At 27.8% G+C, this 16,463-nt stretch overlaps 3 protein-coding genes across 9 annotated transcripts in view; 1 reads left to right on the top strand and 2 right to left on the bottom strand.

Annotated features, from left to right (window-relative positions):
- The window catches only part of LOC119677836 (kinesin-like protein KIF13B), a 170,396-nt gene that overhangs the window by 120,416 nt on the left and 33,517 nt on the right, over positions 1 to 16,463 (bottom strand). The window lies entirely within an intron of this gene.
- LOC119677840 (proteasome inhibitor PI31 subunit-like) lies at positions 5,968 to 8,327 on the bottom strand. 3 transcript variants are annotated; one of them, XM_038089383.1, is made up of 6 exons: positions 8,311 to 8,327; positions 7,731 to 7,927; positions 7,117 to 7,173; positions 6,758 to 7,051; positions 6,553 to 6,698; positions 5,968 to 6,354 (listed from the first exon to the last, which is right to left on the bottom strand). In XM_038089383.1, the coding sequence occupies exons 2-6, from the start codon at positions 7,842 to 7,844 to the stop codon at positions 6,030 to 6,032; spliced, it is 936 nt and encodes a 311-aa protein (XP_037945311.1). In that variant the 5' UTR covers positions 7,845 to 7,927; positions 8,311 to 8,327; the 3' UTR covers positions 5,968 to 6,029. The 3 variants fall into 3 exon arrangements, with proteins under 3 accessions (XP_037945311.1, XP_037945310.1, XP_037945309.1); XM_038089382.1 differs by lacking the exon at positions 8,311 to 8,327 and adding an exon at positions 8,201 to 8,296; XM_038089381.1 differs by lacking the exon at positions 8,311 to 8,327 and having other exon boundaries at positions 7,731 to 7,954.
- On the top strand, positions 13,247 to 15,979 carry LOC119677842 (WASH complex subunit 2-like). 3 transcript variants are annotated; one of them, XM_038089385.1, is made up of 3 exons: positions 13,247 to 13,367; positions 15,502 to 15,615; positions 15,680 to 15,979. In XM_038089385.1, the coding sequence occupies exons 2-3, from the start codon at positions 15,514 to 15,516 to the stop codon at positions 15,887 to 15,889; spliced, it is 312 nt and encodes a 103-aa protein (XP_037945313.1). In that variant the 5' UTR covers positions 13,247 to 13,367; positions 15,502 to 15,513; the 3' UTR covers positions 15,890 to 15,979. The 3 variants fall into 3 exon arrangements, with proteins under 3 accessions (XP_037945313.1, XP_037945314.1, XP_037945312.1); XM_038089386.1 differs by lacking the exon at positions 13,247 to 13,367 and adding an exon at positions 13,904 to 13,980; XM_038089384.1 differs by lacking the exon at positions 13,247 to 13,367 and having other exon boundaries at positions 15,432 to 15,615; positions 15,680 to 15,978.

The following is a 16,463-nucleotide window of genomic DNA, read 5'->3' as shown; positions in this document are numbered from 1 at the left end:
AATATTTCAACTATAGTCTATATTCATCTTCAGGGTACTGACATTATAATAAATTGTAACTATATTTATTTTATCCAAAAATATTATATATGTTAATATAATATATATATATATATAAAAAAAAATTAATAAATTAAAATAATAATATACCTAATTATTACATTGAATAATTATTAAATAAATAATACTTAAAATTTTTGAAACATATAAGTATTTAAAAAAAAACATATAGGTATATAACATATTTAACAAAACGGTATTTAATTTCTTATTTAAATTTATAATATAATTATCACTTAAACCAATTACATTTATTGAACTGTAGAACATAGATAGGTAGGTTGGAATGGCGGCCTTGTATCCCAAAAAGCCCACTTGAGCTCAAATGATGGCCCATTGTGATACCACAGTAGTGACGTTGGTATGTACATAGATTTAGATCAGTATACATTCAACGCCGAACAAAGGTAACGACTCCCCCATTAGGTAAAACTGTAGAACATAACATAAACAAATCTTGGTACTATATACAGCGTCTCATTTAAGGGTAATTTAAATAAATTTAAAGTTCATATGTAAACAATTAATTTATAAAACTTCATTATATTTAGTGTTCCGAAACACTAAATAGTGGAAATAGTGGTCCAAAATATTTTAGAGAAGGTGTAAATGAAACACCACACCCTACATACACCATAGATCCTAACACTGATATTATATTCCTAATCAGTGTAATTTAATTTCCTAATCAGGTGCGTATGGATTATGCCCAGTGATATATCCATATATATTTAAAATAGGAGTGTGTGACCTACATATACATATCTAAATGGTGAAATGAGATTAAATAATATATACAATGTTCCAATGGACCTTAGTGGACCTTATAGGCAACAGATTCTTTAGTTAGAATCCATTTGCAGTCATTGAAAATATCCTTTTAAAGATTTTTTCAAATTATTCAGAGTAATATTTAGTCTAACTTGGATGAGTGGCGCCTTCAGCCTTATTGGTGCATAAAAATAGGAAGTATTTTTCCGATTTACTATATTTATATTATAAATAAATTGTACATATATATCATATATATATTCTTAAGGATTATTAAAGCATACTGACTTATCAAATCAAATAATATTGTTCCATTTTCGTCTATCTTCATGCTTTGCCATCTCTTAGTAAACGATGACTACACCTGTGTGATATTTCAAATATAATTTTATTTAAAAAATAAAACTGAATGGCATGGCATTAAAAATTCAGAATAAATTTATTCATATTTGGTCTATTAAAATAGTTGCTTGACTATTAACCAAATTTGCACACAAAATAAAACTCTTAGTTATGGCAATTTACGGCGTGAAACTGTCACTTAAAATTTAATCGATGTTAATTGCTTAAAATTCACAAGCCATCGTCTGTTATTAATAAAAAAATTTTATTATTTTTTTTTTCAATATAATTATTAGCACAAATTGTTAACATTTTTACTTTTATGCATAATTACGAACAAATTAGAGAAAATAGTGTTGTGACTTCCATCGTTGAATATCGACTTTGTAGTTTTAGTATCAGATAATGATAATAGTACTCAAATATTTATATATAGTATATACCTATAGTTTTCATATATATTATAATGAAGTTATTCAGTACGATAAACACTAACGTTTAAAAGTAATTATAATAAAATACGATATTAATAAATTATTTATTAAGCTATAATATAGTATATATTTGATTATTTGGATAGTCCAAGTTTAGAATCTTAAATAATGCTTACAGAATAAAACGAATGCATTCAAATGTAATATAATATAAGCCTCCATACCTGAATCAGTATCTAATTGAACAGACAGTTGTGTACCAGGATGTAGCAAGTATTGTAACATCAAGTATAGGTATAAGAGAGAGAGTATTGGTTTCATATCAAGTTAATCCCGACCTATCAAGGTAATGTGTATGAATTGAACCACCTCCAAGAGCTAAGAACTCAAAAGTATACTAGAACTCTATATTAAGTAAGCTTAAAAACAAAAAAAAATGTTATTCTAAAAAAAAAATATTATTCTAAAGAAATAATTTACAAAATTCGGCTCAATATTTATTATACAATCAAATACAAATTTAATTTTATTAAAAAAAGTCCTACATTTTTAACAGAAATCAATTATATGTTACTGGGTATACAAAACTGTGGTTCGTATAAGTCCAGAACCTCGTTGTAAAATGCAACTCCACATCAGATGAAAGTATTGATACAAACAGCATACTGTACTAATCACCTCAAAATGTATGCGTATAATTATATACAACTTTGAGTTTTAACCACATCCACCATGCTATTCTCTTTAAACGGACTAAACTCGATTGGTCAGGACAGCTCCAGCTGTGGGCCCTGACCTCTGTGGTACCAGATTTACACCTCCGTTCGGGGCCAAATAAAGCTCGCGCACCTCAATTTAGACCCCAAATGATATTATGTGGCGTCTAATGTATTCTAGTCGCCTCTTACAACAAGCGTGTCTTACCTTGGGAATATTCTTACTCCTTTGCCGCGAAGATATGAAAATAAGACAACAACAAAATGAAAACACCACTTTTATGACAGTCTACACATGATAGCGTGTAGGCACGTGACTAAGAAGAGGAACTTGAGGAGTTAGTTGTTAAATAACTTTTTTTTCTTAAATTACTGACATTAGCTGAAAGAAACAACACCATATTCACATAAATGTATATATAGACAGTAACAACTACAATAATACCGCTGGCTAGAAAGCATTTTTTGAACTTTTCTATATTTCTCAGAACAAAATTGATGAACTTTTCCATGTTATCGATATCTTACGATTATTCTGATTAAACATAATAACTAGGTACCCACCAAGTACTAAAAACATATTGACTTGGATATACAAGTAACATTTTCAAAATATACACAGAACTGTAAAAGACATCACTAAGAAAGTTAGAGATTATAATTCCAAAATAATAAAATAATCTGTCGCTTCTTATGTTCTACCCCCTGATATTGGAGTGTGATTGCAGCCAGAAGTCTTTCACACTCTGACGGCTGAGTTGTTCTCAACACGTGGTTTTAGAGGGTTCAAATCTTAGAGTGTGGCTTTCGATGGTTTCTACACCTACCGCAAAAAATAAAATATATAAATAGTCGTTCACACAAGACATGAAATTTATCAAAGATGTTTTTACTTGACTTTGCATATTTGCGAATTTATAAGAAAAGTTGGATTAAAGTTAAAGCAGAGATGTTCAAAAAATTTAATGAGAAATATTTGTTATAATACTATTACATGTACCATTATTGGATTAAAAAATTAAATTGTACTAATCACAAAAAAATGTGTGCGTTTAATAATATATATATATATATATAGTGTCCACATGATATTATTGAATTTGATGTTTTTTTTTCTTCTTAAATTATTTACTTTGATTTATTTTCTGTTGCAAATTGCCTAGAATATTTCTGAATAGTCAACAAGACAGGAAATCTGTGCACATGATGGAGATCATCCAAATTAAAAGGGAAAAAAATTAAAATCTTCGAAAAAAAACTAAAAACTCAAATTAACGAGTAGCAACGAAGCGTTTCAATGCTGAAATAAATCAGAATGTTGCTGACATTCGGGTGTCGCCCGTACCCATAGATCTCTCATGCCTTCCCGGTCTGTTATTTAATTTAACTTTCAATTTCTGCGGCATTTAGCATTTTATAGTCTGCCTTCAGCGAATTTCTATATATGTGTGTGCTGTGTACAACGAAAATATTTAATACCAATGACGAAATAAAAAAAAAGAAACAGCGTTATTTACTGACAAATTGTTTCGAATAATTGAAATATTTTGGCGGCTACAAAGAACATAAAATATAAAATAAATAAATTCTCAAACAACGCGTACAAATGAAAGACGATTGAATTAAAATTCCTTCCAAATAATTAAAATTTAATTTAGGGAACAGAATGTTCAAATATTACAATTTTTAGTTTTGCATAAAAGAAGATGAAATTATCTCTAAACTTGTCATACTTTGAAACCAGAAGTTTGTAGTATTTTACCAAAGCAAAGAATATCATATGATATTACAATGACCTCTAAAAAAATCGTTCATGTCTTAAAAATTTTTTTTTTAAATTTATATTCATTACTTTTATTTATTTATCAAATTACCTATAAAAAACTGGAAGAGAATTTTATAAATATTAATTGGTTGTTACGGATATTAATAAATTATATTGTGAATTTAACCATATGACCTCAAACCACAAAGGAGCTCCCAATACATAATAGGCAGTATCAATAAAAAATAGAAACAAAAAAACTGTAGCTGTGTTCATTGTTTAACCAACAATCAACACGCCCACTTACGAAATTCATACAAAACAGACCAAGTAACGAACTTTTCAAGGCAGTGCAGCGTAATTGTGTCATTACCTATACCACGTTATGCTGGCAAGGCACTGTACTTCCTTTCCGCCGTTGCCGGTGGGTAATGCTCATGAAAGGCTTACCCATGCTTACCATGCCAAATGAGCCCAATCGTTGTGGACGTGTAATTAATACGTAGAAAAGGCAATTGTTTACACAAATTAAATTACAAACTAATTACACACTTGTCAATTTATTATTGCTTCGAAATATGGTAATGAATACTTGCAGTTAAGGACATAAACATCATCAATACAATGGATAGGTTTCGATAGTGTCATGCGGTATATGAAATTATTCGATTTTCATATCATTTGAAAGTTTAAAAAAATAACAAAAACGTTATAAAAATTAAAACTGTAAAGACCGACTACTGATTATAAATATCCACTAAATGTATTATGTTAAAGCACACTCTTCGTATGTGGATATAACCTTTCAAAAATGTTAATGCTGCTTAAAAAATACTTAATATTTTTTTAGATAAATCAATACTATGGATTTAGAAATATTACATTGAACTAGCAGCCTTGTGCACCAAAGCTCACCAGGGCACAAATATTTATACTTTCTGATACCAGTGTTAGTAAGCAAGACCTAAAGAAATACCTTAGCGGTAGCAGTTCGAAACATCAACGCAAGTACAGCACCCTTTGAGAGGGATAAAAATAGAAGATAGAATTATAGACAAGCATAAATGTACATAAATTAGAAATCGAAGTCTAGAATCACAAATAAAAATGGATTGTGTATGCACAACGAAAATTATCTCATATATCTCATAGTTGTCTGTTGTGATACTCCTGTTCGTACTAGCTTTAAAGATAGAACTTCTAAACTCCAAACGTACGAACAGCGTCCTTTAAGAAGACGACGAGCTTTAGAGAGTTATATATGATTATGAAGAATGTAACCTCGAGTATAAGAATTAGAAAGTGAAGTCGATAAGAGCAAATGAAAATGAATTGGGTATGCACAGTGGAAACCATCTCATATACCATTGTAATGTAACTGTTCTTATCATATTTGAGGGCAAAAGTTCTAAGAACCCTCCCTCCAAGCCCTCCAAGTGTTTACTACGATATCTACTTTTTCCTAAATACATGTATTCATATCTACCTCCAAGAATACAAAATATCCTGACAAAAATTACGTAAATGCAATACTGTTGTGATATCTCATTGAGGCATTGATACCTAATTGTAAGAATTTTAATATTATCTGGCCATCTGTAATACGATTATACCATTTTAAATGGCTTATGAAATTAAAGCTCGAGTTTGAAAATGAAGGTGAGTATATACATACATGTTAATCGCCAGGTTTTTAAAAAAAGTCACTCTCTCCATCTTGCAATTCAGACTGATATTTGAATTAAACTGTAAAGTGACAGTTCCCCAGTCATTTTATAAAAACATTTACATAATTTTTTTAAGATATGCAAGTAACTTAACAATAGTTCAACTAATCAGAAACACATTAATATTAATTTATATTTGATTTCTATTGCTTATAATATTTATTAATCTAATATTTTATTTAAAAAATCTATTTACAGCATTTTTATACAAAAATCACATATAATAATCAGGTGGTGGAAAATTATCTGGACGTCTATTGTTATTCGAACCAGGAGGTGGAAATAAGTCGGGATTTGGATTGTTATTCGAACCAGGCGGTACAAATAAGTCAGGATTTGGATTTTGGTTAGGATTTGTGTTGGGATTAGGAGGAAATGGCCTTACATCTGGAACAACAGGGTTAACTGGATCGAAACGTGGACCTTGTACTGGACGGAAAGGCAATGGCATAATACTACCAGGACCCCCACGTGCAAGCGGATCCAAATCTCCCCGTCCAACCCCTAGCGGATTAAATGGGTAACGCGAACCGACATTTCTTTTAAATAAAAAATTATTAATTAATTAAACAGTTAAATACTTAATCAAAATCAAAAAATATATTATAGTCAATCATTTTTTTTGCAAACACAGTAACAGAGCACTGTTACTAACATACTAACAGTACAAACCGGCAATAACAACAATACATTTACCCGACATCATGAATACGTCTATCTTTTTTAAAAAGCATTACCTTAAAATTGGGGGATTATGAACTGGTTGAATACTTCTTCTATCAGTAGTATTGATTTGAGAATTGTTAGGTTGACTATTATTTGTACTGGTTGGTGTTTCATTTGTTTGTTGAGATGTAGTATTCTTATTAGGAGGTTTGAATACCTTGAAATTAAAATAATGAACATGCAACAAATTACTTTTGTAACTATTTTTAAACTTACTGGATCAATTAATTCCTTCTCATAGCGATTGCATATAAAAGTTGCCGTTGGAATTAATTCATTTATATTGATTAATTTAATATCATTTACTACTGTGTTTGGTTCTAACATTATATTAGAAACCACTTTCGACTGAGCAACAACTAAATTTATTATTAGACTCTCCTCAGATATGACACCCAATAGTACATATAACTTATTATGTACTAAATATCTCAAAGCATATTTAGTCTCATCTTGATTCCAATCATTCGGTAATGTTTCAGAACCAACTTCTTCATTAGAAAACGACATCTATTAAAATCAAAACTTTAACAATTATACATTATTTCTTATGAACTAAAATTAAAATTCCTTACTTTATCTCCATTGCCAAGACATCGGAAATCAAAGTTTTTTGTTAATAAAAAATGAGCCTGAAATAAAAAAAATTAAATATTTGCTAATTTTATTTTCTAAAAAACCTGATTTAAAAATATCAACTATATTTTATAACTAATAATTATAATTAAATTTACAAAAACAAATATGTATAAATTTTATACAAAGATAGTTGTACTAAAAGAATTGTAACACCGTTCATGCTAATCAAAGAAGATAATCCTGATCTTGAGCTCAAAAGCCTTAAAAAATTGGAAATATTAAATAAAGGTTATTAAATTCATGATAATCGGAAGCAATTTCACAATTTTAAATTCCAAATGCTTAGATATAAATATGGAGAAATCATTGAAATGACATCAAAATAATTTAAGTGCCTTTATGTCGCACACAACAACAAATGAACTCTGCAGGAATGGACAAATATGTTTACTATTTCATAGAATACTAATCTGGAGTAGTTAAGATGATGTAGTTCTGTTACATATCAGGTTATTTTTCTTATGCATGATCACATATATAGTACTTTTGATTTCTCTTTAAGTCCAGTTTAAACAAAAAGTGGTGCACATAAATTAATAATAATACTTACCAGTGCTATAAGTACATCTCCTTTTTTGTTAACTTTACCGACTATGCTATTATAAAATAAATTCCAGCCATAAAAATAGCTGTCATTAGTTTGATTGGAGATTGATTCAGCCATTTCTTTCCCTTTTATATTTATTGGAATATTTCTATTGATTTGATCCTGTATGAATATCTTGACAATATACTGGAAATATAATTCTAAACAGTCATTTTGAATTTTGTAATATGAAATTACAAAAAAAAAAATGTTGCATAGTTTAGTTTTAATTTGACATATAACAATAATTGCCTTTATATATAAAAATTTAATTGTAAATTTCGGTACACAAAATTTATGGTTTAGTAAAGCTAAATTTGATTAAATTAGGTACAATTTTGGACATTGCAAACGTACTAATCACAAATTTGTAGACCAAAAAAATATCTATATCTTTCATATTTTTAAAAAGAATGATCTTAAAAATCAGTAACCATTTTGAAGCTAAGTGCACTATGTCTGTATTCTGCCTTATCGACTAGTGCAAGTGACCACTACTAATGTCAAAATAGTATATGTCAAAATACTTGTCATTCAAATATACTTGTTTATAATTGATGAAATTTCCAAATTTATATTAACTTATTGCATATTAAACCCATTTCGATGTTTATATATATTTAAGTTTTTTAAATTTTAACAGAAATTTATTTGAAATAAATATGACAAGTTACTTTGTTAATTAAGGACGTGTGCGAGTTAGGCTAAGTTGATGCTAAACCAAATGGGAGATTTTTTGGGATTTTTTGCACTGCACACATTTGGCCATTTATCAACACGTATCGACACATCACTACATTATCGGCACAGCTTAGAATTTCGCTCATTTAGAACGCAACTTAGCCTAACTCGCACACGACCTAAATAAAAATCACGTTCAACCACCGACATAAATTTATGAAAAACGGTTCCTTTTTAAACAGAAATTTATTTAAACAAATAAAACTTTCAAATTCATATATTTCTAATATATTTATTTATAAATTAAGTGTATACAAATTAATAATTTTAGTTACACATATATATACATTTAATACAATTTATATAATTAAATTAATTTAATTAAAGATTGAATTAATGATTGAAACTAAATGCCTTGGAAAATATTTCTTTTTTTAAATCGAGCCACATTAAGACGTGGTTTCTGTTTGTTTTTTAAATTTTTTGTTTTATATATTTTTCTTACATATTGATGATATAAAGCTTTTGAGTCGTTATACTTGGTTGAAAGGCAATTCCAAAGACGCATTATACGTTCCTCATCTTTTGCTATATATTGAACATTGAGCTCCAAATCATCTCCGTGTGAGTAACCGCTTATGTTAGCCATATTCGAGCCGGGAAATTTTTCAAAGTTCACATTACGAAATTTCTCTGCACAAAATGTAGACAAGTTATATGTATTGTAAGATTTACATTTATCAGTCAGTTCTTCGAGTGATAAGGTTTCTGTTACACCATTATCCTCACACTCTTTATTATCATTACAACTTACATTATTCACACCTTCAGCACTATTTTCCGCCTCCATATCTGTATTTGGTAGATTCTTTTTCTTTAATTTTTTAACTTTCTGCTCAGTAGCTAAGGTATTTACCTCAGTTTCAACAGTTGAAATTATATTATTACCATCATCATTCATATCTCCTTTTTTTGATTTTTGCTTCTTTTTCTTTTTAGTTTCTTCGCTGTTATTTTTTAATTTTAATATATTACTTTCTTCATTTTCTAAAGAAACAATTTTATTTAGAATTATATCTTCTTTTATATCTACTTGGTTTGTTTCTTTTAAATCAGACAAGTTTTGATTTTTACCTTTTTTCGATTTCTTTTTCTTGCGCATTGTATTATCTTCTATTGATATTTCTTCACTTCTAAACTCTTCGTTTTCCAAATTCACTTCAGTGTCATCAACTTCTTGTTTTTTTGATTTTTTCTTCTTCTTACGTGCTTTTCCTTCTGTACTTTCTATTTCTTCATCAATATGTTGTTCCTGTTCCGTTATTAAAGTTTTTTTCGTTTCTTCCACATAACGTTCAGCAAGTAAACCATCTTCAGTTTTCCTCTTTTTTTTCTTGGATACAGCCTCATTTTCTTCTGATTCATCCTGCAGTTTCTTCTTCTTACTTTTCTTTTTACTGCTCGACATCTCCATATTTTCAATGGTTTCATTCGTTTCTACTGTCTCTGAGCGTTCCTTAAATTTTACTTTACTTTCCTCGCCTTCTTTATCAGTCGATGAACTGCCATCTTCATTGTTAATATTAACTTCGGCTTGCCTTTTTCTAGCATCCATTTTCTGTTTAAAATAATCACTAACAGATAATCCTGTAGATATAATCAATGGATTCTCAAAAACCTCTTGTTTTTCTTTTTTAAATTTATTTTCATTCGCACCAAGCTGTTCATTTATATCTGCCTTTGGTATTTCTTCACTTTCGTTACCTTTCTTACCAAATATATTTGCCAAATCCTTTTCACTATACTGTGTTAAATCTTTGCCTCTCGTAAATTTTTTATAATGAACTCGTGCTCTACTTTTTTTGGAACGCTCCTCTAACGATTGACCACTAAGTTTTTCTTTTAGTTTTTTCTTTTCTTTTTGTTTTTCAGTTGCTTCCGTTGAAAAACCAAATCCAACACACCGCTCTTCTTCGGATGCACTCTCATTTTGTTCATTATTATTCTCAACGTCATCAGTATTTAGTGATTTTAAAAAACCATTGAAGTCTTCCTCATGTTGTGTCCACTGATCGTCGCGATTTTCATAGCCTAAGCCTGAAGCATCATTTTTAAATTGAACACGTACAAAATCCTTTGAACCATCTTCTTGCGCGCCAAGGCCTTTCTCTTTTGACCAACCCATCTTTTGTAACATTTTTGTACCAAAACGTGAGTCATCTAAATTAAATGATATTAATACAATATATTAAAAATTTAGAACTGAATATAAAGATGAACAAGTTACGAAAAACAACTTACCATCGTAAAGCGCTTTACCGCGCGGAGTTAATGTGTACTTCTTTCGAAAACGTCTATCCGCCAACATTGACATTTTGATTTATTTGTAAATATTAAATAAACTTATGTTTTTATAACTTCCAACAAAAAAAATTAAATGGATTTATAAAAAATTAAACTTAAAATTAAATAAACTAAACAAATCCGCAATATCAATAGCACGTGCAGACACTCAGCAACAACAACAGGGTTGCACTGCTACATATTTTAATAGAGTTGCCATTTGTTATAAAAGTAAAAGTTATGCACTACAAAGCAGAAGGTATTTTATGTGCCACAAAGTATATGCGGTAGATACGTGTAAAAATTATATTTTAAAATAAACAAAGTATGTATAAATATGAAAATTATTAAAAATGAGAAATTAAAACGAATTTTTATTATTATTGGGCTTAATAATAATAGTCGTTAATTTAACTGCACACTTTTACACTGAAGATGGTCTACGAAGTAGACCGAAATATTTATAACAAATAATTTCTTATAAAAATTAATATACAATTAATTATATAAATTAATAAACAATTTTTATTTAAAAATCATTTTTAATTTTTATGTGTTAAATTAACGACCTAAGCCCAGTAATAATAAAAAAACGTATTGAATATTGATTGTAATATTAATTTATGGAAAATTCGCTGTAAATAGTTTACAAACACAAATGTATTAAAATGCCCCATAGGAAATTATTAATATATAGATTTTGTCCACTTATTATTTATTGAAAAGAAAACTCTATGTAGATGTTGAATACAACAACATACTGATATTTCTGCTCTATATTTCTTTTTGTTGCAATTCCGTTTTCTCAGGTATACCGATTTGACAATATATTTTAGTAGAGCCAGGGAGTTTTTCCATCACACTATATATCAATATAGGTTTCTCATCAAGATGTACAGGTTTAAAGTTGTGAGCTTATAACATTGAATACAGCAACAAAAACTACACTTATCGTTTAGCCCCAAGCAACATACGTAATATATAAATTGATTACGCTTAGCGACAAAACTAGTCTTTTTTATTGTTTGTTTTCTTGATTTAAACTGTTTATATAAATTTGGGTCTGCTGAGCTTAAATTTGCAACTCGTTTTTCTCCTAAACATTTAGGTCTGTGACAATAATAGACTAAAGCTCAAAAGTCAAAATTTTAAAGAGTTAATAAAACATGTTGTGTTTAACAAACGCAAATTTCGTTCTGAAAATCGAAAATCATACTGTTTTTAGTTTCAGAAACAAAACATTCTTTAAACCAATTCTTTAATAAATTTTTGTTACTCAATCCTACCTATATATAATCTATTTAACAGGACACTATTTAATATTCTTGCATTCCTAGACTCGGAATTAGAATAATAGTTTGTTTTAGGGAAGCTTTAAAAACATTCCGGCTCTAATTGCCATTTTTTTGTTTTGTTATAAATATCATATTTTTTTAAAAGTCTTAACGTCTCAACGTCTTTTCTTTAAATGACAGATTGTTTTTGTATGACTTGCTGATTCTTCTCATTCTCACATCTCGTTATCATATTTTTTTATATTTTGTTTTTTTACCACTAAACGGTCTAATATTCTCTTTAAGATCGAGTTTCGATTGTATGATGTCTTTCTGGAACTAATGTTAGTTTCAGAAATTACAGACTGTCAAATATAATTCATATTTTAAAAAAAAAAGTTTTAATAATGCATGTTGTCTTTCTGAAATTAAGCTTAGATACTTTTTTGTAATATGTAGTACTGATTTATGCATAGATCCAACAAAAACATTTACAAAAAAGTTGTTGGATTTTGGTTCTTCTAAAACCAGTTAAAGGTTTTGATTTTAGTTACTGAAGAAATTATTATTTGTTTTCAAATTATAATGCATTTACTTAGGTTAGGTTAGGTTATTAAACATAGGCCGTATGCGAGTTCGAGTAAATTGATGGTAAATTAAGGAAAATAGTAAATTATATAGGTATATCGACGAATGTTGGTATTTACCAGAATTTAGAGTAGGGAAAATTAAATAAAAATTAGGTAAATTAGCTGTTACCATTGTAAAAATTTTATATGATGTTTTATAAATAAATTTGAAAACTTTTAACTAAAAATTGTAAATAAGTGCAATAAATGAATAAATAAATATTTACATAAGTGCAGTACAAAAAATCCCTTGGAAATTTCAATTTACTTTACCTCAATTTACTCGAACTCGCATACACCCATAATATTGCAAATAATTTCCCTAAGTACACAAAAACATATAGACGAATGTAGAACAAAAAAAAATTGAAAAAGACATAATTTCGTATCATAATAATACGGTCCTTGTTACAATAATACGGTCTTAAGTTTAAGCTTAGTTAAGTAAAATTGTTTATGATATTTTTTGTTGCTAAAGATAGCTTTGGCGAACACAAAAGAAGAAAGCAAATTGAATAAAGTTAGAGATTGAGAAGCAACTTCGCGGAGAACAGTTGTTTAAGCGGAGCTACGAGGAGAAGCAACAACTTTATTCCTTCCGAAAAAAGTGCAAAAATTGTTAAATAAATATTTAATAATAATTAACATTTAAATTTATTTGTCAAAAATTAAAGGTAAATATTGAAATTGTTTTATAATAACATAAATACAAAGCAATAAAGTTGTTATCAACAACAAAGCTATAAAAAACTTATTTTTGAAACTTTTCTGAATATTGGAAATAGTGAAATTTTTACTAAAAATAAAAACTATAAGACGTTTTGCTGTTATAAATAAAAAACTTACGATTTCGAATCCCAAGAAAAGCAATTTGCATCGGTTTAAACACAACAGTTTTTCCAAAAATAAAAGTAAGCAATTTTTCTTTTATAAGGAAATTAGTGAAAAACCAACAATATTTAAATTTTGAATTAAACAAACGATTAATAATAATTAACTAACAAAAACTAATAAAAAATGATTGGTTTTGTGAGTTTTATAATTTGTGCGACATCCAAAAAATGATTTAGAAGTAGCAGTTATTAGCACTAATAAAGTTTTTTTTTTCAAATAGTAATTATAACCAAAAATAATGTGTAATATATAGAACATATTATTTTTATTATAACAAACGTTATATTAAATATATATATCCAAAAAATTCACTTACCAGTTATACACGGTGAAGTTAGAAGATGGTGGTGATCTACATTTTATTAGAAGTGCTAACCACTCACGAAATACAAGGTAAGAGAAATGGAAACAAAAATCAGTTGCAACGGATCACAAGGGCAAATAACCTGGAAGTGAAGAAACAGTTTGGTGCATTAACTTTTTACAGACTTGCCAAATAGAAACAAATATGTACATATGTATATTATATATGTATTATATTATATACATAATAATAATACATAATAGATAATATATATATATATATATTATATTATAACTGCAAGCATTTTCATACAAAAATTGACAGCGGTATATGTTTACACTTACTGTTTATAATAATTAAATATATTTGTACGGATTTTAGTACAAATTTATTGTGTTAAGTTAGTGTAAACGTACTGTAATATAAATTTTTCTACTTTTTATAATATACCATAATATGTATACCACTTCGCTGGCCGTAAATGATTAATATAGAAAATTTAAAACAAGTATTATATTTAATATTATATTTATTTAATAGTTATTACCATATTAAAATCAAAATAGAAATAAGATATTATTCGATATACTGTAAATAACTATTTTAATGCAAAACTCAACATTATTTTAGTAAGTCAAAATAAAAATTGTGATTTATTAATTTACAATAATATATCTAATGCATGAATAAGTAGTTGTCGCTGGCTGCAGTAGCCGATCTTTGACTGTAGTTCTACATTTTTGACTGCAGTAGCCAGTAACAATTGCTTTATTGTGCGTTGGATAACACCAACATAATGCTAACACTCTTTATAAAGTTAAGATATAACATATCCCATTACTAAATTTTATGGTGATAGCTTCGAATTTTCCTTATTTAATTGTGATATAATTTTTATTGAAATTAATTTTAAATATGTAAATAATATAAGCAATGAATATATATTAATTTATTATATAACAAATTTTAAACATTTCTAATCCACCCACGCATTTGTCTTATAAATTCTTTCATGTTATCTGTTTTTAAATTCCAGCGGGTTACCACAATAACATCTAAACAAATAATTGCTTTGTATGTTCTGTAATATCGCTTGGATATATGAATACTAATAATAGTAAGGCTGATTGATAGAAAATCAAAAAATATTGATTCTTCATCGATTAGCTTCGTATGTTTGTCAACATAGGTATATAACATCTATGCTGTATTCGCAAGTGTCTTTTTCAAAACATAAACACTGTTGATTATTTAGTAATGGATATTAAAGAATATTTTTAAAATTTTTGTCGTTAATAATAATTCTTAAAAATTTATTAAATAATAATTCTTCCATTGACTGACTTTGATATAGACTATGAGAGTATTTTTCTGCTTTCATCAATCATTTTATGCATCTCATGAAATAAACGCAATTACTCGTTACACAAATAGAATAACTACGCTTGTTAAAATAACCTTAAGTTTAACATCAATAGAAAAGCCATCAGCTGTTCAAAATAATCAAACATATGTTTGCAAAATTGTGTTTTCTTACTTTGTTTATTATATGTTAATTGTTTGTTTTTATAAGTAATTTCTATTTATTTGCATTTGAAATAAAACAAAAGATAGTGAAAATAATGAATAGTGCATTTAAAGCTGAAGATATCACTTTAAACGCACACCAATGGACGTTTGAAGGAGATTGTAAGTTACTGGAATGGATGAAGCAAATAACGGAGGTACATAAAATGCATTAATTAATATAATAATAATCTATTCATTTATTATTGTAATTTAATTTAGAACTTAGAAAGTAGAACAAACAAAACTACGGAAGCCTTTGATAAACTTAATGTAGATGTTAAACGCGCCAATATTGCCTTAGATAATGCAGCGAATAGTCTCACAGCATTACAATACACTCAGTTTGTGGAAAGTCGCTGTCATGATGATGATGAAACTATCGCCAATCAAGCAGAAGTTCCTATTGATTTGGTAAAAGTATGTATTTAAGATGATCACATATGTGATCACATACCAAACAAAGTTTTTTTCTCCGTTCTGTAACTGCTTGAACTGCACTACAACGAAGACTCTTCTGTAACGAAATTTGGACTATTTTATAGTAAACTCCGTTGGGTTATGTCTTATGAACATACAAATAGACTTTTTCATATTAAATAACGGATCAGTCTAAGAATGCATTTGATTACAATTTACAATTTCTTGAATTTAAAAATTGCCTTGCTATTATTTTATCTATATAAAATAGATTTTTTGTAAATAACGGATCAGTCTAAGAATGCACTTGAATACAATTTACAATTTCTTGAATTTAAAAATTTCCTTGCTATTATTTTATCTACATAAAATAGATTTTTGTCATAGGATAATAATAATAATTTTTTAATTAAGTATCAAATTTATTTAAATACAACGTAATTTTTTAAGTATATTCAAAATACATTTATGTAGATTTATAGAATGCACTAGACAAGATAAAAAAATATTGGTACAATAGTTCCAATTCCTACCCCTCAACTTGATTACACTTTAAATGCATTTTTTTCAACTTTTAACTATAAAT

Source organism: Teleopsis dalmanni, chromosome 2 (genome assembly GCF_002237135.1).
Source record: "Teleopsis dalmanni isolate 2A chromosome 2, ASM223713v2, whole genome shotgun sequence".
Lineage (NCBI taxonomy): Eukaryota > Metazoa > Arthropoda > Insecta > Diptera > Diopsidae > Teleopsis > Teleopsis dalmanni.
Note: the sequence above shows the minus strand (reverse complement) of the source record. Positions and strands in the feature narration are given on the sequence as shown.